Below are 23,540 nucleotides of genomic sequence, written 5' to 3' on the forward strand. Positions count from 1 at the left end.
GATTGTCAGACCAATGAGAATTTAGTCTGATAAGATCAAACATGATGAGACTTCAGCCTTATTCAGCAACTCTGAAGGTGACGGTAGTAAATAATGCTGTTTCTCAAAATTCTTGCTCAGGTATATTGATGGAAGTGCATCAACAGTTACATTGACAACAAAAGTAGAGCAGGAGATAAGTGTGTGTGAGCCACGCTTGTTTGGTGAAACATGGATACCCTCGTTATTTTGTGCTAAAAGATGATCATTTTGGAGCTCTATGTGAGACCAGAAAATGGCCGACATGCGGCTGTTTGTTATGTCTCTCTCCCACTCTCATCCTTTGATCCCTCTGTGTTTGTATATGTGTGTGTGTGTGTTTGTTTGTATGTGTGCGAGTGTGTTTGCAGCCACTGGTCCATTCCAGGATTGAAATTAGTTCCAGCCCGTTCCCCTAATGGCTCCATAGATCATTGCTCCGTTCCATTTAGTAATCAGAGGACAGCTGTAGTCGCGTCCTCCACGCAAGAAATTACTCACTTTAATGAAGAAAGTGTAATTATATTTTCACTGCAGAGGGGGGAGGGGGTAAAAAAACAACAACGGGGAAATCTGGATGTAAGATTTAGGGCAAACACGCATGAAATGAGACTGTTAGTGTGTTACACTGTAAAGACATCAATCCAGGTTTATTAGTAACATCATGTCCAATGAGCATCTTTTTGCCATCTAAAGAGCTCCTGCTTTTCCTGTGGGGCAGGGTTATATTACACATGGTCAAAGTTTCTTCACAAATGCAAATAATCCCCCTGATCCTAAATCTCAGGCTTCAGCCTGCTCCTACTACTCACTGCTACAGTGAGAGCAAATATACTTAACAATGTAAACCATGAAATAATTGACAGTAAATTCCTTTTTTTTTTTTTAAAAAAAAAACGGAAGTGTTTTTTAAGCTTTATGACAATTTAAAAAAAAAAAGTCAATTGTCAGACAACATTTTTGTGCCATTTATTGCTCAGTTTGTTTGTCTTAATCAAACAATCACATATAAGGGAGTTAGAGTTAAAAAACTGACAGCACATAGCCTGACGGTGAAGTTGCTAAGCATAGGTCGAATGCCTGTTGGACAAAAGGGGGCAACAAAGTTCATCAAAAGGGGGAAAAGCACAAAAAAGACAACAAGGGATCAAAAAAGCGTTAAGAGAAGCGCAAACAGCAGCAGGAGTGGACAGTTTACATTGTTTTTAAGACTGTTTAACTTCAAGATGGAGAAGGTCTTTATCTGGAAACCAAAACTAGCACAAAAGTGAAGAAGTGGATCCCACAGACTAGTTGTTTTTGACGCTGCTTCCTTGACACATGATTTTATCTCACACTCATAAGATGTCCAAGAAAGTCTCACACCAGATACAGGAAAACACTCAAGGCCTGTACTTTGTGAAAACAGTGATAAGTTGAAGTGGCGTTTTTTGTTTTCTGACATCAGGCTTCTTTTGCACCAACAGTAGTCCATAAACATCAGGGAGCACAGAATAAAGTTCACGTGCTTAATTTGCAAATGTGCACGAGCCTGTAAGAGGTTAATAAAGAGACTCGCCAGTGAACGCAGCCTAATCCTGGTTTGACAAAACGTTAACAGGACACTGCACACATTTACGCATATGGCACTACAGCAGTGACTGTTATTTATTCAATTATTCCTGACACACAGAGAAAATAGGTCAGGGCCTAACCTTGAATCACAGCCTACTGAACCTGAAACAGGTGAGCTACAGCACAGAGTCACTGTGCTACTGCTGAGTCCTTTTACACATGTTCAAGAGTCCTGAGACTAAAATGAAAGACAAATCCATCCATTTAGTGCAGTCCACAAATGACTTTTATTTATTCATTTATTTTTCTGTTACACAGTCAGTATTTGCATTAGTGGCTGTTGCATCTATAGTGTTGATGGATGTTTACGTAACATGACTTCATAAATCATAAGGCTTTAAATTCAGTGGTTTAAAGCCTTTGGTTATTCAATAAAACTGATAAACCGGTAAAACATTTATGAGATTTAGATTCGTTTATATCAATTATGTATGATTGTTCCAGTACATCATATGAGTTTCTCTTTGTGTGTGTGCTTCTGTGTTTTTTTGTTAGTGGCTAAAATGACACAGGAAGTTCATTGACACCAATTAAAATACATTTAGATTCATCATAACTGATATTTGAAACCTGCCTTAATATGTTCATCTCAGATTCACAGCTCTGAAAGTCTTTAGTACAAGTGTTATTTGACTGTATACGCATGGTTGAAACGGCGGTTTGACTGATTACTACAGCTGCAAGGTGTACAATGATATATAATATGTAGCTCAATGAAATCAACAATTTATGACAAAACAAATGCCTTAAAGTAAATATGGTGTTATTTCTAATTATATAAATGTATGTTGTCAAGTCCCTTATATATATAGTAACCAGTTATCCAATCCTTATTTATTTATATACTCTGCACCACTGCATTGTTGCACATAAACATCAATATGACATATGTCTTGCTATTGTCTGTCATGTTGCTGTTTTTGGTATTATCTGTTTTCTATTCTGTTAAGAACATTGAGAGCAAAGAAAAAAACGATCCCGTTTCCTTGAATGTGTCCACCTACTTTGTCAAAAAAAAAAAAAAGCTGATTCTGATGGACCAGTTATTTGAAATTGTGGTTCAATACAGATGCTCACTTTTCACATGAAAACAAAGAAATCTCTGAAAGTCTCTGTCCCTGAACGTTTATTCAGGGAAGCTGCGCTGACAACAGATAAAAATCGGCCACCTCATTTGTCGATACGTTTCTTTCTCTTACCCAGGCTGACACAGGGAGGTGCTGTTATGTGGCTGATATATCACCCCGTCCCTACTTTTTAAAAAATTCAATAAACCTATAAAATGTAGCCTAAGTAGTAAAAAATGTTTAAGCTATGAAACAGAAAAGCCCAAGCCTAATCATTAAGGTGGCTGTGGTAAAGGCAAAAACTATAACTGTTCTCTGAGATGGACCGACCCTAACTAATCTGATAATTTCACATGTAAAATTAGTGGACTCACCTACAAAATGTTGTTTGTGTCACGGTTTATGGTTGTTTCAGTGCAGGATTTAAAGTTTAGTGCTGGATTTTGATAGCACTGCTACACTGGCTGAACGTATCACAGTTTCCATCCTAATAATAAACTCCAAATTGATTTTTACAGTCTGCATGGCAGGCACAGAGTTTGCTGTGGGAGTAAGCTGTATTGATAAAAATCCTCTTTTACCTCTCTCCTATTCTCCATCTAGAAATGTGAACTATATACCATAACCATAGTTTGTTAGTTTACATCGAAGCATTCAGCTACCCAAGTGGTAGATGATGGAAGCCTGTTTCCTGTGACTCTAAACCAAAAATGAAAAGCAATACTGTGATATACACCAAAAACATATACAGAATTAATAACTTAACACGCATAGTAAGTTAGAACTAAAGGGAAACTGCAAGCTTTTTAGGTTAAACAGCATTTTATTTGTTAATCTGGGTTTCGTTCCATGTCAGGATGTTGTAATATCAATGATACAGTGGATGCGCAGTGAGGAGTTAAATAGTGAATATTGTGTGTTTTTTGCCCCTTAAAGCATGTACATCTCATTTATTGTGTCTCTGTGACAGAAGGGAAACCTGCATGAAACCCACATGAGTCCCACACAGGGGTTGTCTGTTTCTCACCTTAAGCTAATTTTCTCACATTGATCGCATGATTTCTTGTGTTGATGTAAACAGATCTGGAATGAGCCTCAGATGAATCATGCTTCTCACAATAGAAAACCTGTTCCTTCTCTCTGATAGCCTGCTGCCATGCTAACTAACCTGATTAGCTCTGTAACAGCACAGTTCGTCGTTATGTTAGCAGTTAGATAGAGATTTCACACAGTTATATTTAACCACATGCGAGGCGCGTCTTTAGCAGCTCTCTCTCGATGGCTATGATAGATCGTTAGATGCTTCAGTCTGTAAAACCAGCTCATGAATGGACACAGACACAGACCTCGTCATCCTGAGTTGAACCTGATCATTAACACACACAGACGCACACACATCCTAAAACAGAAGGCTCAGCTGCAGCTGTGCATCCTGTTGGTTAATGTGTATTGATTAATCAAAGTCTGAGTGTGTTTCATGTTGCGATGACATGCAGTTTTTGAACATAACACACGGTGCCAGATGTAAACTTTATAAAAATACACATGCGGGCCTTAAAATAAGCCTCTATTTTAGGAAAGTGCCACTGAGCATCAGCGTTTTCTGTCACTGTTCAGGTGAGAAGAAGACGGGAGATAATTCCCTTTGTATTTTGTGTCATCGCTTTTTAATAGCTTCAAGAAATTAGAGCTGAAAGTGGCAGATAAAAATGGATTTAAAGAGTTTCTTACTGTGGCATCAGCTAATGATCAAATGTTCAGTTTCATGCTAATTTTGAAGCGCAAACGGCATGGAAGTCACACAGATGTCTTCCTGTTTATCTTGTGTGCAAATATCGGTCTCATTTGAGAGCCAGCAAAGGCGAAATGCAGTTTATGGTGATGCGAGACAGCTGGAGAAAGTGGAGCCAGAGAAGAGCTGCCGTTGATGACTGATGAATGACTTAAACAATTAACTTAACATCAGAATGGATTAGTTAACTGCCTGTCAAAAGCTCCGATTGGTCGATTTGTGCTGCAGTGAATCAGTCACGTCACTTGAAGTCTTTTCAATAACAACAGAGATGGGGTTTTGTAATGAAACAAATGGTTCTTTTATTCTCGCTGTTAGTGTTAATCTTTCTTGCACAACAACCCATTCCCGGCTTGTCAGTTGATGCCATTTTGTCAAAGACCACACTAGGGCGGCTCATTTATGCACACTCTACTCTTTGGTAACCAGGTAATGATACTAGGGAGATAGTTCAGTCACACCCGTCACAGTCATTTTTAAACATGCAGTGTTGCTCTCACCATTTTCCCAAAGCTAACCAAGAGTTTTTAGTGCCTAAATCTGACCAGTGAATGAAGCTGAAAGTCTATTTATGTGATAACCTACACAAATCACCATTGCCAGGATTTGCAATTGTACATGTTGTGCCTCCAATTTGCTGCCGAAACACTAGCTGGGGTTGTAGTTTCTCACTTCCAGCTTATTAACAAAGATTAAAGGCAGCAGATGAACAAGTAGCTGGAATTTCATGCAGAATTTAATGATGGTACAGGGAATGATGGCACTGAACAGTTGTAAGTTGTAGTTCTTGCAGAGTAAGCTTTCTGAAGGGTTTGCCTTTATGATGTTCCTGTGGTGTAGTTCAAGTGCAGAAATGTTAGTGGGTGCTTTTTTTCATATTTTTGACCATTTTATAAACAAAAATGTGCTTCAAGTTTGAGAACATTGAATCATTTTAGAAAAACTCGTCAAAAATGTAGTCTGGTGATGGAAAAACAATCCCACCATGTTTTGGCCAAAAATATATTTTATTTTAAAGTATCTTTAATGTATTTTTCAGTTTCAGTGTGTTATTCTGCACTCAAGAACGTGTGACCTTTATTGTTGGGTTTTTCAGATATAACTTGGTAGGAGCGACAATAGTGTGCCCTTGACTGGTTCCCAAATAATCTGATTTCCAGAAGCTTGTGAAGTTTACCTAACTGTGATTTTAGATGACTTATCACTCATTGGAAAGATTTTATTTTGGGCTCATGAGCTGTAATCAGTTGGTTCCTCCACCCCTCCCTCTCACATACAGTGACTGAGAGCAACTAGAAATGGAACCAAAATGAAATAAAACTATATCATGATAAATAAAGTAATATTTTTTGACTTTTGTCCGTTTCTTTGGCTTTTGGAGCTGCATGGATTTCTCTAATCATAATCAAAATACTGGCACTCATCAAAATAAACCACCAACTCCTGAGAAGATAAGTTGGAAACCTAAAATGTTTGGTGGGTGCGTATTTCCTGTGTTGACCTCAGCTAGGGCTGTGCGATATGACCAAAATCTCATATCCCGATATAAGAATTCTATCGTCCTGATAACGATATAAATCACAAAATTGTAACATTTTCTGTAAATTCTGTGAATCTCGGGCAGCTCGTCTTGCGGGAAGTGTTTCCAGCTGCGCTTCATGTAGCTGGAGTCGAGTGTTTTAACCAATGCATGAAACGATACATTTTTAGACATAAGTTGTAAAGGCCGCCGTTTTCTTTGTGAGTATTTATTACACGGCGTGCTGCGGGGAAAAGCCTGTTCTAACGTTTGAGTCTAAGGTTTATTTTTTAGCACCTGGCGGCTCTTTTTTTAATTCTCATCCGTAAATAATCTGCTCTTTCACGTGATTCAGTTTATTTTGAAAAGTCTCAACAGGATCTTGAGCTTTATTGTGAAAGGTTTATGTGGAACATAAACAAGCGGACACGCGATGCTGTTACCGTCGTTGTTGCTAACCACAACGCATGAAAACAGGCGCTTGTCCGTCTGTAGTGTGGTTATATTAAATCTAAGAGAAAGAGAGAACTTTAAGAAATTAATATAGCCACTACAGTGACCATCAAAACGATGAAAAAATATTACCGTAAACAGTTTATTTTGCGGCACCACGAAACAAACGATAGCGTAAAATTAAACGATGGACGTTTTATATCGTCATCCGATATATATCGTTATATCGAACAGCCCTAACCTCAGCCATATCCTGTTTGCCGTAATTGGCACATGAACATCAAGAAATTCAGAAGCCACCCTCTTGCAGGGCAAGTGGATCCAAACCATGCCAGGAGAATGCCACACTAATGCAGTCAGTTTTATTTGTAGACCTCAATCTGACATGTGAAATTTCAAAGAGCTTTATGGGGAAAAAATAATAATTTAGAAGAATAAAAGGACAGAGGTTGTTGGAGTGGACGAAGGAAGAGCGATGTGGCAAGAGAAAACAAACTCAGAGATAATAAAAGTAGAAAGCTGACGAGATATTGACGTTGATATTGACACAAATGCTTTTTTCGACCTGACTACTAAATATGGGAGAGCTCACATACTGGTTATTACAAAATGGACTTAATGGTTTATTCAGTATGACTCAAATGAGTGACTGAGCAGCTGAAGGGAAAGTGTTTACAGAGGTCAAGTCCAACTGTTTTTTCCATAGACTTGTATGTGACAGGAAGTTGTTTCTCTTGGGCAGGTGTCACCCCAAGGTCATTAAAAAGAGAATTCATTTTTAATAATGCAGATTTAAGGTCTTTCTGGTTCGACACAATTTGTCAGACCCTAAGCTACGTCATCTTCTATGATACTCTGTGATGCAAACACTAGTTAGATGCAAGATTAAAGAAGTAGATGTTTAAGAGTTTTTAAAATGATCAGTCTAGTTTGAGGAAAGCAGTACCAAATGTTGGGGGCATAAACGGCAAAAGCTGCATTCCCAGTTTTTCTCCTCAAGGAATACCAGATCTCTAACAGTTCAGTCATGGAGGATTAGGAGTGCAACTTTGCACATGAAGTGTCAGACAAACAGAAATGTTACATGGCCTTTAAATACGAGCAGAAGTATTTTAAAATCACGCCTCCAGATCCCCTCATTATGGTGTCACCTGTCTGTGTGTACTGTGAAAGGGCTAATTATCAGCCACAGTTCAGTTCTGAGCTTTATGTAAATGAATTCCCACACACACACACACACACACAGTGTACATGTATGTAGGTTAAGAGGTTTCTCGGCCTGCTGGTCTGTCAGATCTTTTTGAACTCTTTGGTGCAAGAAGTCAGCACCCTATCAGAGTTTCAGTATTAGCTGCATGACCCTAGTCCTATTCACTGACACACACACACACACACACACACACACACACACACACACACACACACAGCCTCAGGACATCCATGTCTTTGCCAATTCAAGCTGAACGCTCCTCTAAGCAATCAGCAAGAGGAAGAAAGCTACAAAGACACTCTTCTTTCTTTCCTCCTTTCTTTCTTTCTTTCTTTCTTTTAGTTGAGACGTGCACATTTAAATACAGTGTAAGTCATTTTGTACCTGGTCTCTGGTTTTGTTCAAAGAGGATAGACCTAAAGATTTATAAAGCTCAGCCTTGTGTCATTCTGCAACAGAGGATGTGAGTCTGTGTTAAAGAGAAATCTATCTCCTATAGACACTCGTCTCTTCATACCATCATCATTCTCCATCTCTGGCTTAGCCTGTGAATGAAATGCTTCAGGTGAACTATTGGTCCTGCGTTCAGCCAGGATGCTTTTATCTGTCACACATTAAAATTTATTGCTCTCATTAAATTTAAAAAAAATGTGTTGCTGACAACAGCAGGTGGAGTTAGTTTGGGCAGATATTGGATTAAGCTATAACCTCAGGAGGGTTAAAAATGGCATGCTGAAGTGCCAAAGAACTTTTTCAGTGGCCACTTGAGGCTGGCTTAAAATTATATTGAAGCTTAAAAATGTAAAATATTAGGGGTGATGCAGCTTTCAGAGACTGGTGGGGGAATTTCCTCTCCTAAAACACAATACAATTTTCTTTAATTATCTTTTTTTTTTTTTTTTATAATAATAATGGATTGCATTCGCTTTGAGGGCCTCGAAAAGCAATCGAGGCCATCAAAGCACTTTACAATTCCACTATTCATTCACTCTCACATTCACACACTGGTGGAGGCAAGCTACAGTAGCCACAGCTGCCCTGGGGCAGACTGACAGAAGCAAGGCTGCCATATCACGCCATCGGCCCCTCTGGCCATCACCAGTAGGCGGTAGGTGAAGTGTCTTACTCAAGGACACAACGACCGAGACTGTCCGAGCCGGGGCTGGAACCGGCAACCTTCCAATTACAAGACGAACTCCCAACTCTTGAGCCACGATCGTCCAAATTAGCACCCTTTTTAATAGCTTTTCACATTAAATCAAACTCACCTTATTAATCAAAATGGTTAGCCAGTGCTAACAATAGCTGATAGAAATACCACAGCTGTACAGGTTTAGCTAATGTTTGCCATGCAACTGTTTCCAAACAACAAAGAAGTAAACAAACAAAACAAGATGATGAAAGCATCACAGCTAAACTCTAGACATCTTGACATAGTTGCTCCTGTATATTATGCAGTCTGTGTTAAATGTTTGTTCTGCATCCACATCTGGGCCTGTTTTTGGTAGTGTTTGCCGATGTGCTTTCTCTTTATCTAATTATTAAAATAGGCCTCACTCGGTCACCAGGCTCCATTTAAGGTGCTGTTGGCACTGAAAGAAAAGCAAGTGGTTCCGAGGATGCTTGAGGCCTCAAACAATGAAAGAAAAATCCAGATTAAACAGGGCTCGGTGATGGCTTTGAATAGAAACTTGACCACCAAATAAAACTGCATTGTACAGTCAACCGATTGATATCTATTCCTGCTCTGTGGCATATACAATATGAAAAATGCTGAGCAATGACACAAATTCTGATTTTACTTCTAGATAGCAAGAGAAAAGGAAAATAATAGCAGGCATTACAGTAGCAAAGTCCTCAGCATGCTTATATTTCTAGAGGAACAGTGACTAAAGAGACAAGTGCTTTAACATCTATGGAAAAGACATCAGTAAAAACAAATTTTATCCACGTTTTTACAGTGATCAGGGGTATTAGCTCCTCAATTCTTTAAAATGTACTTACATCCCACTATAATAACAATTTCTCACAATATGAGGCCCTTCTCTACATTATATCAGAAAAAAGAAAAAGACATCTGATATATGAGTGTTGGTGTTATTACGCAAGGAAACAAACAGAAGGTAAGTTCTTCGTCAGAAGAGGGAAGATGTAAAAATCCAGGACGTGAGAAAACAAGACGAGACAATTACGTAGAGAGGGATATTATAGCAGGGATGCAGTGAATAAACACCTCGTTACAAAGATGAATGCAGATTTAAGAGTTCAGTAATGTGAACACTACAGGATCTGGTCTAGAGGGATGTGGGGGGAAAGTGATGTAGTCATCCTTTACCGCTGATGCTCTCAATTTTTTAGGAATATTATGGAGACCAAGAGAACAGGGCCGTAAATGCTTCATCCTGATATCAAAAAGATCTTTGTGCTGTGGGGGGCAATTTAGTGCCATGGTTACCAGAAAAATCCCCACACTATGGACAGTTACAGCATGTGGAGAGAACAGTGTAGTGATGACTGTTACTTTACAGTATGTTTATTGGGGGGTAGGATAAATCTCACATTTATCTTCTCATATGGAGTTTTCACTCCCAGCTGTGGGACTAATAAAGGCGATCTTATCTCATCTACTGCATGACAGAGGGCTGGTTTGAAAGCTGCTGTCTTCTATTTTTTTGAAAGCGTCTGTATCACTTGTGGTTAAATGGAGCCTCAGCCCAACCCTTCCACTCTGTGGTTCACCGATGACCTGGTGGAATTTCAGAGGTTAATCACTCTTTAACGAGATGGTTCCCAATTTAGGCCCGTGACATCATTTCAGTCACTGTTCGTAATGTCAGGTCACATCAGTGGAGCATGCATATCAAACAGGTCCATTTAAATGAAGAAGAATATATTTAGCTGGCAGTTGTAAATTTTTAAAAACTTTTTTTGTAGGAGATCAAAGGTAGCAGTCGTGGGAAAGATGTCCGAGCCAAATGTTAAGTTTTAATAATTTATTTTATTATTTGAAAGCTCAAAAACTGTCTTCTTTTTTTCCACAGTAAGGCGTTGGAAAAACCATCGTCGATAGTCAAACTCATAGGCTCGCCTTTTTACATGGACAAAAGGTTAAACAGCCTAAAAAAAAAGTAATTTCTGTTTCATTTGTTGTTAAATATTTGTCGCCTACTGACATGCCCTGCAGCTCGCTGTACCACTTCTGCATGAACTCTCTGTTCAACAGTTTGTCTTATCAATATTTAATGATAACATATTTTTGTGTGAGCAAAAGATGAAACATGCGGAGCCCTTTGTAGAAAAAGCCTTGTACCTTGTGTTGGATTTTGTTACTTTATACCTGTTTCTTTTCTCAGCTTAAGGGTTTTGAAAAAATATCATCAGAGCATCTCTGACTCTGAAATGTAAACCGAGAAATAACTGTGCAGTTTCTGAATTTATGAGGCAAAGTATAGGAGAACTATTCTCGCACAGCTTAAATCAGTGCTGTGCTGGATGGGTTTGGCTCGTTTTTATAATACAATATTTACTTTGTTAATACTAACGGTGTATTTGTATCCATATCAGAGTATACAGGGGGACACTTGACTTAAATTACTTCAGGCCCCATGTAGACATCTGCACGCCTGCCAGTTTTTAGTGATTATGTGGATTCATCCAAGAAACACAAATAACTTCTGGATTTTAAACTAGGCGTTAGTGCAGCGCCTCAGTTCATCAGCTTTGTGTGTTCCTGAGTGCAATTGTTTAAAAATGAAGCTGTAGACTGGTCTCATACAAACTCATTCGTGCCCTACTGAAATGAAAGTTATTTTCAAAATCTTGCTGATGGTTATAAAAAAACTTGACAATTAATATCCATGAACACAAACAAATAAATTGCTTTTTTGTTTCTAAAAAAAAACCCATAATAGGTTCTCTTTTACTGAATGAACCTGTTCTTATATATAGCACTTTTCTACTCAAGCTCTTAAAGCATGTTTATACAACATGATGAGCACTTTTTTCTACGTTTAAGTGATCTCTATCAGACTTTCACATTCTGATGAACACATCAGGATTAAATTGGAGTTCGGTATCTCGCCCTCTTATTTTTGGCATGCAGAGTGGAGCAGCCAGAGATTAAACAACCAAACTTCCAATTAATAGATGATCTGCCCTACCTTCTGAGCCACTCCTAAACTAAATTATCAGTGCAGGGTGTGTTATTTTGTTATTAGATCTGGGTGTGTGACTTTAGCAGGAATTGTTACTGCTGCTGTTTTTCTCAATAAGTCCAGCTGTTGGATGGTGGTGAAAGGAGAAAAAACAAACGACGAGGATGAAGGAAACGTGAAGCGGTTTTGGCAGCATGGAGGACAGAGAAAGGACAAATAGTCTCTGTAGTGGTGTCTTTTTGTAGTAGAGGAAGAATGAATGAAAGTGAGAACTGTGTGGTGGCTGATAAAACTGTAGATTGGAAGAGTTCTCATTTTGGACCGAGGTAGCCCATTTCTGCTGGAAGCTGAAATTTCCAAACATCTGTGACTGGCGAGTGTGCGACGGTCTGCTCTTCTTTTACTGGAACGTCATCTTAGAGCTTTATTGTGCATCTCCACGGGGACGCTTGCTAACAGGAAGCTGATGCCAAGCACTAGATGAAACATGATTTCACAATCACAGCATTAAATGGGAAAAAAAAAACAGACTCATATTGTTCAAACCTTCAGTAAAGGTGCTCTGTGATTGAACTCATCTTTATTTTAATCTGACAGCAGCTTTCAGTAACAATCAGTGGCCTCAGCATGATCAAACTGGACTATGAACTAAACCACAGTGTGATGAAACATGGCCAATGGTGCCTGTGACAGAAAGTGTATTTTTAAAATATCGGAGTGTGTCATAGCTCATCATGAAGATATTCTGTCCTCAGCTCTGTTATGTTGTGTCAGAATTACTGTATATTATCTTATCCCACTGCATGGTAGGGTGCTCTCATTTTTATATTTAATATATGTCATGTCACCTTTAGTTGCTAAAAAAAAAAACTTAAAAAAAAAAGGCTTGGAAATGATCTGTTCAAAGAATGCAAATGGTTTGCAGCATGTAGAGATTTAACAAGTGCCACATTAGACAAGGATAATTAAGAAGTATACAAAAAAAGACTTCATTCCTTATTTTCTCATATTTATTCTGGTGAACATTAATCCCTATGAGACACAGATTCAGGGTTCAGACTGCTGTAAATGCTCACTTTGGCAGTTTTGTGGGGTTTTTTGCTCTTGGGTCTGTATTTCTAAGCGAGTTTATGTCGTGGTCATCTCAGGCACAGAGCTCTGCCTGCCTTCTGATTAAACCAACAAAAGACAGCTAGCTTAAAGGCTAAAGCTGCTTGTTTCAGACAAAAGATGAACTGAGGTGCTGATGGAGATTTAAAAAAGGGGTTATTTTGAACTGTGAATTATGCAAAGCGTGAGTTCAATAATAACAATTTACAATTTGTTAGTATTAATATTAATATTCAAATATTTTTTTAATTGTCAAAGTTTATGTTTTCAGATCAGCTTACTTGATTCAGAATTAGCTCATGCTAAGGTATGATAGTATAAAGTCAGCTCACTTAGTTGACTTACTACCAGATCGCAGTCATTCTCTGACCTGTTGGAAACGATGAGTTTAGCTGCAGATACTTGCACTGTCAGTGGGTTCAGGAGCATCCACAGTCTGTGGGACAGCCAGTGTCTGCTGATAGATTTTTGAGACACAGAGTGAAAATGTGATATCTTTAACATCCACACACAGATTCACTTCCACGCACATCCCCTACTTTGTGTCTTTGCATAGGTTTTGAATGGGTTTGGTGTGAATATGCCATAGGATCACCTTACTTTAATTTTCTTTAATCACATTTCACCTCTACTGTCTTAAGCCCCCTCACATCTCATTGATCTCACTGAACTTATTTAATCTCAACTTGTCTCTTCTTATCTCGCGTTGTGTCCTTTCTCCTTATTTTATTCATCTAACCTTATATCATTACACCATCCACACCCCATCTCTTCTTCCCTCACCTCATTTGCCCTCCTCTCATCTCTCCTTTACCACATCTAATCTTTCACCTTATCTCGGTCAGCCTTAATGTGGAATATTTCTGCCGCTGAAGCTGTCCAATTAAGATTAGATGGCATGAAACTAGTACATCTGTGTGTGCTGTGTGTAGGCAAACCCTCAAAATGGCAGAAGCTAGTGTCCCATAGTTTCACCTCATTACTGCATCCAAAGAGGAGTGTGACAGACGGGGGAGAATTCACGAGGAGGAGAGGAGGAACTCTTCTTCCGGTCCGTCTGGACAGCATCATCAGAGAGAGCAAGAATAAGAGTCCGTTATTAAAACATGTGACGGCAGAGACATGGCTGAGCTCGTGTTCATGCTGACTTGGAGGCTGTCTTCATGAGAGATCCTGGCAGTGGGGTCTGTTAACATTCAGATCACGTTCCACTGCACACCTCCCGATTTCTCTGAGAATCCCGGCAGCCATGTTGGTGCCCGCGCGACCATGAGGAGCACGTCTTTGATGATCAGACTTTAGTGGAAAAATACATAATTAAACAAGTGGTTACACTATTTTTCCATTCAGTTGTATGTGTGTGTCATTAAAGTTGCAGCAAACACCAGTTAAAGTTAACGAGAACATGTGATTTTAAAGAGGTAACTGTTGAGATTCTTCTGCTGAATGAAAATCAATACAGAAACAAGCTGCTGATTATCCACTTTTAATTAGCAAACTGCAGTTGGTGTTTTTAAAATCTAATTTAAGCCCAGTTTCAATAAAACCACAAGTAAAGAGCTCTGAAGATGGATGAAGCCCTGGTGTCTCCGTCTTTCTGAGCATCTGGGTCGACTGGGAAATCTTTTTGTTTGTACTATCTTTATATGGAGAATGAATGAGCAGCGAGATGTGAGCCATGGCTGGAAAATGACAGTCACAGTTCTGGAATCAATAACTCAGTGATATTGTTTGTTCCTCGGTAAGCAGAGGTTTGGGAGCAATCTCTCTGCAGAGTGATAAGAGGAGAAACATTGCCATTTTTCAATTTAGTGAACTCATTGATTAGTTGGAGAAATCCAGTGACTGACATTAGCAGAAATTTGATGCAACTCTGCTAGAAGGGATGCTTCCACAAAAATAGCAAATATCATCTGCAAGTTCTAATGGTGTGTTTAAGGAAAGTGTTTTACTCTTAAACAATAAGTTTTGACTGCAGTTACAGAAGGTGTTTTCAGACTGTTTTGAGGTGAACGTTATGAAAAGTCCTTCTAGAAAGCTGAATAAACATTTACACTGCAACATAGAGCAAATGTTACTGTAAAGCAAGGTGACATTCCTTGTACATTCCTCCGCCTCTGACTGCCACCCATTACAAGCGGCAAAAATGGGTTTCCTTCTCCCTTAGAGATGAGGTGAGGAGCCATTCGAGAGGGCCTCGGTGTGCAGCTGCTGCTCCTTCACATCAAAAGGAGCCAGTTGAGGTGATTCAGACATTTGACTAGGAGGCCTCCAGGATGGCTTCTAGGTGAGGTATTCTGGGCCTGTCTTACCGGAAGAAAGCCCCGGGGTAGACCCAGGACTCTTTGGAGAGATTTAACAAGTTCAGTCAGTATTATCCTTCGCTCTCATTGGTAGTTGTTTCAGGTGCTAATCTCAAAATTTGCTGAAATTTGTGGACCTTTAATGGTCTGGTCAGTCTCTTTCTGTTGGGATGCCCCTTTAGACACAAAATCCCACCAACTTTAGTCCACCAGTAATTTTTTCACCTTAAACTGGTTGAATGGTAAATGGTAAATGGCCTGTATTTGTATAGTGCTTTTCTAATCCCTAAGGACCCCAAGCTACATCTTAGCCACAGCCACCCTGGGGCGCACTGACAGAGGCGAGGCTGCCAGACACTGGCGCCACGGGGCCCTCTGACCACCACCAGTAGACAACGGGTGAAGTGTCTTGCCCAAGGACACAACGACCGAGACTGTAACTTGTGTTTGCGTTCTCTCCCTGTCAGGTTAATTGATGATTCTAGACATGCAGTTGACTGCCAACTTGTCCACAGTCGGTGCTGCCTCTTGCCCAGTGTCAGCTGGGACAGGCTCCAGGTTTAGTTTAAGGTTTTGATAAGCCCTAAATCATGATTGCTCCAGTATAAAATGTGTATAATCTGTCAATTTGTTCATTTAGATTTCAAATTTGATTAGTGGGATGGTTCATTAGTTTCCTGTGAGCAACTCATCCAGACTGGGCTGGTCTGAATGGGTGGTGCTGTGTTGACGTGGAGCAGATTGGCTCTGGTGGAGCAGCAGATTGCGTGTTCCGCGGGAGGGGAACTTGGGTCAGTTCAGGCTGCAGGCTGATCATAGTCACCTGACCCGGTGACTATGATCAACACGAGGGGCCACAGAATAAAGCTGAAGGGTGGGAGGATGACTGAAAGGATGAGGATAAAGTTTTATTTCTATCTGCTTTCCGCTAATATTTAGGTTTCCTGTGATTTTCAGTTCATCACCCTCTAAAAGTTAATTACATCATTTCTCTTTGGTTGAACTAATTGCAGCCAGTAGACGGTTGAATGAAGGGTTGTTTTAGAGGTCGCAAGCCACAAAAGTTCAGCCGCTGTTACAAAACAAAGCGATACAAAAAGAAATGTTTAGGAATCATCACTGAAACTTATAAAACAACACACCCCATCACAGCTGCTTCTAATTCACCCTTGATCAGGGGATTTATTTTTCCAATCTTTGTAGCTGAACCTGAGTGTACCAGATTTCTGACCTTTAGGTCATTTTTTTGTGGCGGAAATGATGAGTATGTCATTGCAGATGGTTTCTGGGTGGAACAGGTCTGTTTTAGTGAATTGCTCAAATAAGTACTGTGTGTGGAAATGCTGCAGTCTGCAGCAAAAGGGGGCTGATCTTGACTTTCTATTACTAAAGTGCATCTTCTGCCCTGTGTGGTGAGTTAACATAATAAAGTTTGAAGACAAGAGTTAGCCTTTGAGGTTTGACCCTTATACACAGCTGCTATTGCTGCTGCTGATAAGCTGTGGTGGAAAAAGCATGTCTTGCAGAACAAGATTGTAATAGTTATATTTCAAATTCATTGAGATATTTAGGGCCGGTGAACTTTAGCGCTATAAACAGCATTGCTCTAACTAAATATTAACACAGCAACACACTTCAGTCTGACTGCAACACTCATTCACCTGCAACACAGGTACACACAGAGAGACGTCACAGAAATACAGAAAACGGAGTAAAGGTTTATCTCTGTACAGTTCTTTAAAATATTAAATAATTTCAGTTAACAGAAATAAAATAAAACCCAAGCCTTAAAAAAAGTGCAAAAACTAAAATAAATTGATATAGAAAAGTCCTTGTTCTTTGTAACTGTGTCTGTATGTCTGCACTCTTTGTCATGTTGCTGGATTCATTTGACATTTCTCCAAGTTTCCATCCACATGTCAGAATAATTACTGTTTTACTAAAGAACAATAACTAATGTTGATGTCAATATTCATGACCTTTCGGTTGTGTCTGCAGGTCTGTCTGGTAACCCTGTCGATTTGGAAAAACGTCACACGGCATATGGACAGAACTTTATCCCCCCAAAGAAGCCCAAGACATTCCTGCAGCTGGTGTGGGAAGCTCTGCAGGACGTCACGCTTATCATTCTGGAAATCGCTGCAATCATCTCACTGGGCCTGTCTTTCTACCATCCACCTGGCGGTGACAGTGAAGGTCAGTGTAGATCGTCGTAGACGTTGTGTCTTTACCCATTGCTTTCGGTACACTGAAGACTCAACCTGAGCATTTTAGCTGCTGCCAGCTGGTGGTTTTTCAGAGCCAGAGATGAACATATATGGAGAGGCGGCAGTGCTAAGTTATCAGTATAGCAAGCTGCACACATAGACATAACAAAGAGGGTTGTTTCTCCAGTGGAGTTTTCCTTCCCACTGTCGCCAAGCGCTTGTTTGCAGCGTGTCGTCTGGTTTTTGAAGTTTTCTCTGGATAATTTTATTATTTTAAACGAATTAAGTTAAATTAGTTAAGAAGTCAAATAACTGCTAAGACAAAACTACCCGTGGCTTAAAATAGAGGGAACTCCAACATTAACCAAAGCAAGTGAAGCTAACTCGGAGGAGAAAACCACCGTTTTATTAGACTCCCAGGAAGTGAAATCATTTCCTTTGTGAGGTCGAAGGCAACATGGGTTAAACACCTGAAAAAGGCAAGCCCAGCAATCAGCTGACTGGCTGGGTTGGTCACAACTGAATGGGTGCCATGCACAGATGCAGATTAATTAGAGCACTGTTATAAAATACTAGAACTTGATGTGGACACTCAAGTTTGTGAAATCTTGTGAAAGGAGGCGACATGGGAGTTTCAAATGAATACCACACGTGTATCTACTAAGGGGCTGAGGGGTAGCACCAGCGGCCACCTGTATTTCTTTTCTATATCCATGTTGTTTATTTTAATTACATGCTTTTATCAGGTACATTACATTACATACATTAGCCGCACCTGACTAAAAGCCGCAGGTGTTTCAATGTTGACTTATCATATGTAAGAGAATATGCACAAAGGGAATTGTCAGGAAAGAGATGGCTGTTTGGAGACACATCCCTATTATTAATATTTTGAAAAACAAATTATGGGTACATATTTGCATAACTTTTTAGGGTATATGTACAAGTACCGGTAATTACAAGTACGAAACATGTACTGTGCTTCTTAAATGAGTAACAAATGTAGTACATAACAATAACCTACAGCACACCAGAAAAATAGATTCGGCCTACCTTTTAGGCTCAGGTGCAGTGACACGGCTTTAACAAGAAGAAAAGTCAGTCATTCACCACCATCTTTCTCTTCTTCCTGCGCACTAAAACCACCAAAGTCCTCTTCTCCAGTGTCTGAAAAGAACAGGCTCAGGATGGCTACGTCATCCACTCTCCGCTTCTCTCCTTTGTTTCAAAACCAAAGAAATCCTCGTTGTCAGTGTCGGAGTCAAACACCCTCTGAAGGGCCGTGGCGGTGTCTCCATCATGCAGCAGTCCAGCTCTTCGAAATCTGTTGGTGATCATGGATGTTTTCACACTTTTCCACGCTGTCAGAATCCACTGACAGACTTGAGCATAACTTGCTTTTTGCAAGTTTATCGCCACTCGTCAACCACGCCTCCGCGTAGCACTGATCACATGCCCTTCCGCCTGGCAACGTAGTGCCATACAACAGCGGAACAAACAAAACAAATCGTCTTACGATATCACAAAAATCATGGACAATCCATAGAAAAGCCGCACCTGACTAAAAGCCGCAGGGTTCAAAGCTTGTGCAAAAAGTAGCGGCTTATAGCCCGACAATTACGGTACTTTCATTTTTACGTAATCCACTTTTATAAAACAAGAAATCTGATCATTCATTTGTTTAGTAGTTACTGGGCTAGTTTCCATTACTGTCCATTTTTGCATTAAAATGAAGTAAGAAAATAAACTGGTGCAGCAAACAAACATCTAAACGTGACTTTCTTCAAGTGTTTACACGCAGATACGTTTTATTTCATGCAAATAATGAAACAATAATTGTGGCAAGAACTTCATTAGCTCGGTGAGCCTTAATTGAGTTGGCTAAGAGAGGTTAAGAACTGCCATCAGGAATTGTCACTTGACGACAATTCAGAGCCTGATAAATTATCTGAGTCTTTAAGCCTCGTGGTAACACTCACACATTCACGGGCTCCTCTAATCAAGTGAGTGAGAATCTGAAAATGAAGCTGATGCCTACAAAGCAGGGAAGGCTATAAAAGGAAATCAGAGCACTTCCAGCTTGCTGTCTAAAATGTCATTCAGTAGTGGTGGTTAATGGGAGCGCCAGGAATCGAAACAAGATGTCTGCAGAGGAGCAGCAACGGGAATGTTTAGCTGACACAGAAGTGATGCTGCACTGTTTCGCTGCGTGGGGTTCATTCACAATCAGGGCCCACATCAAAGGAAAAACCTCACCTGCTGCTGCGTCACAAAAGTCAGTGTGTGTGGTCAGCAAAGCAGCATTTGGATCAGAGTAACAGCTGCTGTGTGCAGACTGAGATAAAATATGTTTTGTTGGCCTTAATTATCAAAGCTCTGTTTGCTGAAAAAGGGAGCAGTATACCACAGTACCCTGTGGATTGTGAAGATGCTTTGCATGCAAGGGAGTCTAAAAATATCTAGGGAAATTATCTGCTAGTCACAAATTTCTGAAAGATGACAAATTAGGAGTAGAAACTTTTTCAGCTGATTAAAGGTTAAGGTTTTCCAAGCTGTGATAACCCCATAGGGGTTACTGAAAGCCCAAACCTTTGCACGTCCCACAATTACTGCATCTATTCCAAAAGTAACATGTATTTATTAATTATTATTTATTTTCAGTATTCTGATACGTGTAGGTAGTTGGTTTATATTTTAATTTATATTATTATTTATATGGGGATGTATATATTATATGTACTGTAAATAAAGTTGTTTAAGTAAAGTTTTTGTTTAGCTTTTGACAGTATTCCTGACTATGAAGGATACAGGTCATTTTTGCTTTTTGCTAATTTGAAAGACGGCTGAGCAATTAATTACATTTTAATGATTTTACAATTATTAAAGCAGGATAACTGAGATACAGTTGTTGTGCAATGTTGTGTTTTGTGCCTTCATAAAAATCCAAAAGAGAAAAAATTATAATGTGATGACGTTATGCCTGAGTGGAGCATATTCCAGTGGTCTATGGTTGTCACGGCAATTTAAGAATTCAGATTTGGGTTTTTTGTTGCGTCTCCAAATTCTAAGTAGAAAGTCTGACTTGAGAGAGCATCCAGATGAAAATTGCAACTGGAAACTTGGGATTCCCATTTTAAATGCACAATACAATACCATATGTCATCTTAACACTCTCCAGGCAGACGTTGCAGATTTGCAACAGTTAAGACATAACAACCTGATTACCCCACATACATATTTTATGAGTTTTTTTTACTCAGAAGTACCACTGCAGGACTTGGTTGTGCATTAGCAACAAAAAACTTAATTTGGGCTTGAGAGGGTTAAACCTCATCACAGCTTAGAGCATCTTGCCTTACATGTTCATTAAATCATTACACAGTCAGCCATCATTGCCTAACCTTTCCAATAAGAGCTCTCCATCTCGCCACCTGTCTTTGCTGTTATGATGGGATTTGATTTCAACATGTTCTCATGTTTTCACAGCATGCGGCGCATCTTCGGGTGGCGTAGAGGACGAGGGCGAGGCCCAGGCTGGCTGGATCGAAGGCGCTGCCATCTTGTTCTCAGTCATCATTGTGGTCCTGGTGACGGCCTTCAACGATTGGTCCAAGGAGAAGCAGTTCCGCGGGCTGCAGAGTCGCATCGAGCAAGAACAAAAGTTCACGGTCATCCGCAAAGGTCAGGTCATCCAGATCCCTGTGGCCGAGATTGTGGTTGGAGACATCGCTCAGATCAAATACGGTATGAAACTCAAACATTGTTATTTGGTTATTTCATGTGATGTTTAACTGTCAAGCTTTTATGACTACAGCAACAACCTTTGTGAAGCTGCTTTACAATACAAAATTTAAATTAAACCCTGAAGAACCAATGGGGTCAGAGCCGACCCCATTGGTTTTCTAGGGAAACCATGGGGTCAAATTTGACCCCATGGGTTCTCCAGAGTTAAAAAGACTCTGTGTAAGATCCTGTTCAAACCCTGTGGCTGATGGGGGGAAAGATTCTGACCTATCTGATCGATCTGCTTGCAGGAGACCTGCTGCCTGCTGATGGTATCCTGATCCAAGGCAACGACCTGAAGATTGACGAGAGCTCTCTGACAGGAGAATCTGATCAGGTTCGCAAGTCTATGGAGAAAGACCCCATGCTGCTGTCCGGTGAGTGCCTGGAAAACTGTTCTCCTAAAAAAATCAGGTTCATGGTGTTTGATTGAAAGATGGATGTCCTGCTTATAAAACAAGAGCTGTCTGAGACCCCGCCAAAGCTAAAATTTCCTATTACACCATGTATGAATTCAATCCCTGGATTCAGAAGGATATCTACCTAGAAAAAAAGCAACATAAGTAAAAGCATGTCATATTAAATATTCAGTAATGTGTCTTAAAATGAGATTAGATGGATAAATAAGTGCTTTGACATTGATTTAAAATGAAAACAAATGACAGCAACACAGTAACAGTTTAAAAAAAAATAAAGCTTCTTTTTTGACTCGTAGCTTTTTGAATATTTCCTCAGGGACCCACGTGATGGAGGGATCAGGCAGGATGGTGGTGTCAGCTGTCGGCCTCAACTCTCAAACAGGCATCATCTTTACTCTGCTGGGCGCCAGCGAGAACGACGAAGAGAAGAAGGTCAAGAAAAGTAAGACATGAGACAAAGCCTGTCACACATGTCAAGAAACACAACATATGTTGAAGTGTGGAAGGTCATACGAGGACAGTAAGTCTGTGAAGTGTGAGGAAAGTTTGGCTAGAACGACTGTCACCGTGTCAGCTTCTGAATATTTCTGAACAGGCTGATCGGAAATATTTTGCCCGTTTTTATCAGCTGGTGTTGATTTGACGTTTCTCCTGTCGTACCAGCCGACTCTGTCAGCAGGTAGAGTTCATCCAGTCTGAGCTGATAACAGCAGAGCTTTTTGAAGGGTCTGAATGTGATCTGTAAGCTTTATTTAACTTCAATCTAAGCACAAAAACCTTCCATAGTGAATACACGAGACCAAAGATGAGTAATATTGTGATTACAATATTAGACAGCCCCAGTCCTTCAAAGGACTCAGTGCTGCCCACTAGATGAATCTCCAGAGTTTGCAGGCTGTTGAGGAGTCAGACATAATTCTTGGACTCAAAATAGCTTTGCATGATTCAATTAGAAGATAACGCTTATTGATATTTTAATGGTCCTTGGTGCAGCACCTCAGTTCAAACAAGCTGTTTTAGCTACTCCATCTGATTGGCTGCTCATTGAACAGGTTTGAATAGCAGGTAGGTGGGGCTGTGTGCCTGAGGGGACCATATTATGTATATCCTCTCTTATTCACATCATACAGATCCAAGAGTAGAAAAAATGAAATCAAGCATTCAGAGCACACTGCAACCTAAACTTTTGTCTCACAGAAATTACTCAAGGATATACTGACCTCTTTATTTGAAACTTTTGCCATGTTTAATAAGAGAATCCACCATTATGTGACATATGGTAGAAAATATTTTCAAAAAAGCATAATAGGTTCACTTTCAGTCACGTCAAGCTGTCATTTGTAAGTGGACGGTTTATTAAACAGGAAAGTGTGCAGAATGTACTTCTGTACACTAAAAGAAAGGGAGCACTTTAGAGGTTGTTATGCAATGGTTTGCAATTGCCCACTTAAGATCAAATCAAGCTGTATGTGGCCTATGAGCTAAAATGAGCTTGACACCCCAGATGTAAAATTTTAAAAAATACTTGAATTTTTAACATTATTCAGTTGTTATGTTCAAGTGCTTGATGGGAATCTTGACAGGCCATTTAAACTTTTGTTCTCTGTCGTGGGCTTGCAAACAATCTTTGCTAATATTTCAGTAAAGCAACACTTTGAACTGTGATTTCACAAAGACTCAAAGACAGATTGATTGGTCACCTGAGCAAACACCTCATCATGGTCTCATTTATTCATGTAAATTCATGGCCACAGTACTGAGTAAATTGGCCAGTTACGTAATATCAATTAACTGTGAAACACAGTTGCTTCTTATATAGAGGGACCCTTCAAAAGCCAACGTCCAGATGATCTTTGTACTATGTCAGAGCAGATGTAAAACAACAGGCTTC

The 23,540-nt window shown here is 39.8% G+C and overlaps 1 protein-coding gene across 3 annotated transcripts in view; it reads left to right on the plus strand.

The window, feature by feature from the left end:
- LOC102794391 (plasma membrane calcium-transporting ATPase 1-like) overlaps window positions 1-23,540 on the plus strand; it is a 127,446-nt gene that overhangs the window by 56,193 nt on the left and 47,713 nt on the right. For all 3 annotated transcript variants that reach the window (XM_006782957.3, XM_006782959.3, XM_006782958.3), the window contains exons 4-7: window positions 17,239-17,436; window positions 20,934-21,191; window positions 21,482-21,607; window positions 21,966-22,091. In XM_006782957.3, coding sequence (XP_006783020.1) covers window positions 17,239-17,436; window positions 20,934-21,191; window positions 21,482-21,607; window positions 21,966-22,091 — 708 coding nt within the window. The remainder of the gene's footprint in view (window positions 1-17,238; window positions 17,437-20,933; window positions 21,192-21,481; window positions 21,608-21,965; window positions 22,092-23,540) is intronic.

This window comes from Neolamprologus brichardi, chromosome 5, assembly GCF_056152115.1.
Source record: "Neolamprologus brichardi isolate AB-2024 chromosome 5, ASM5615211v1, whole genome shotgun sequence".
Taxonomy (NCBI): Eukaryota; Metazoa; Chordata; class Actinopteri; order Cichliformes; family Cichlidae; genus Neolamprologus; species Neolamprologus brichardi.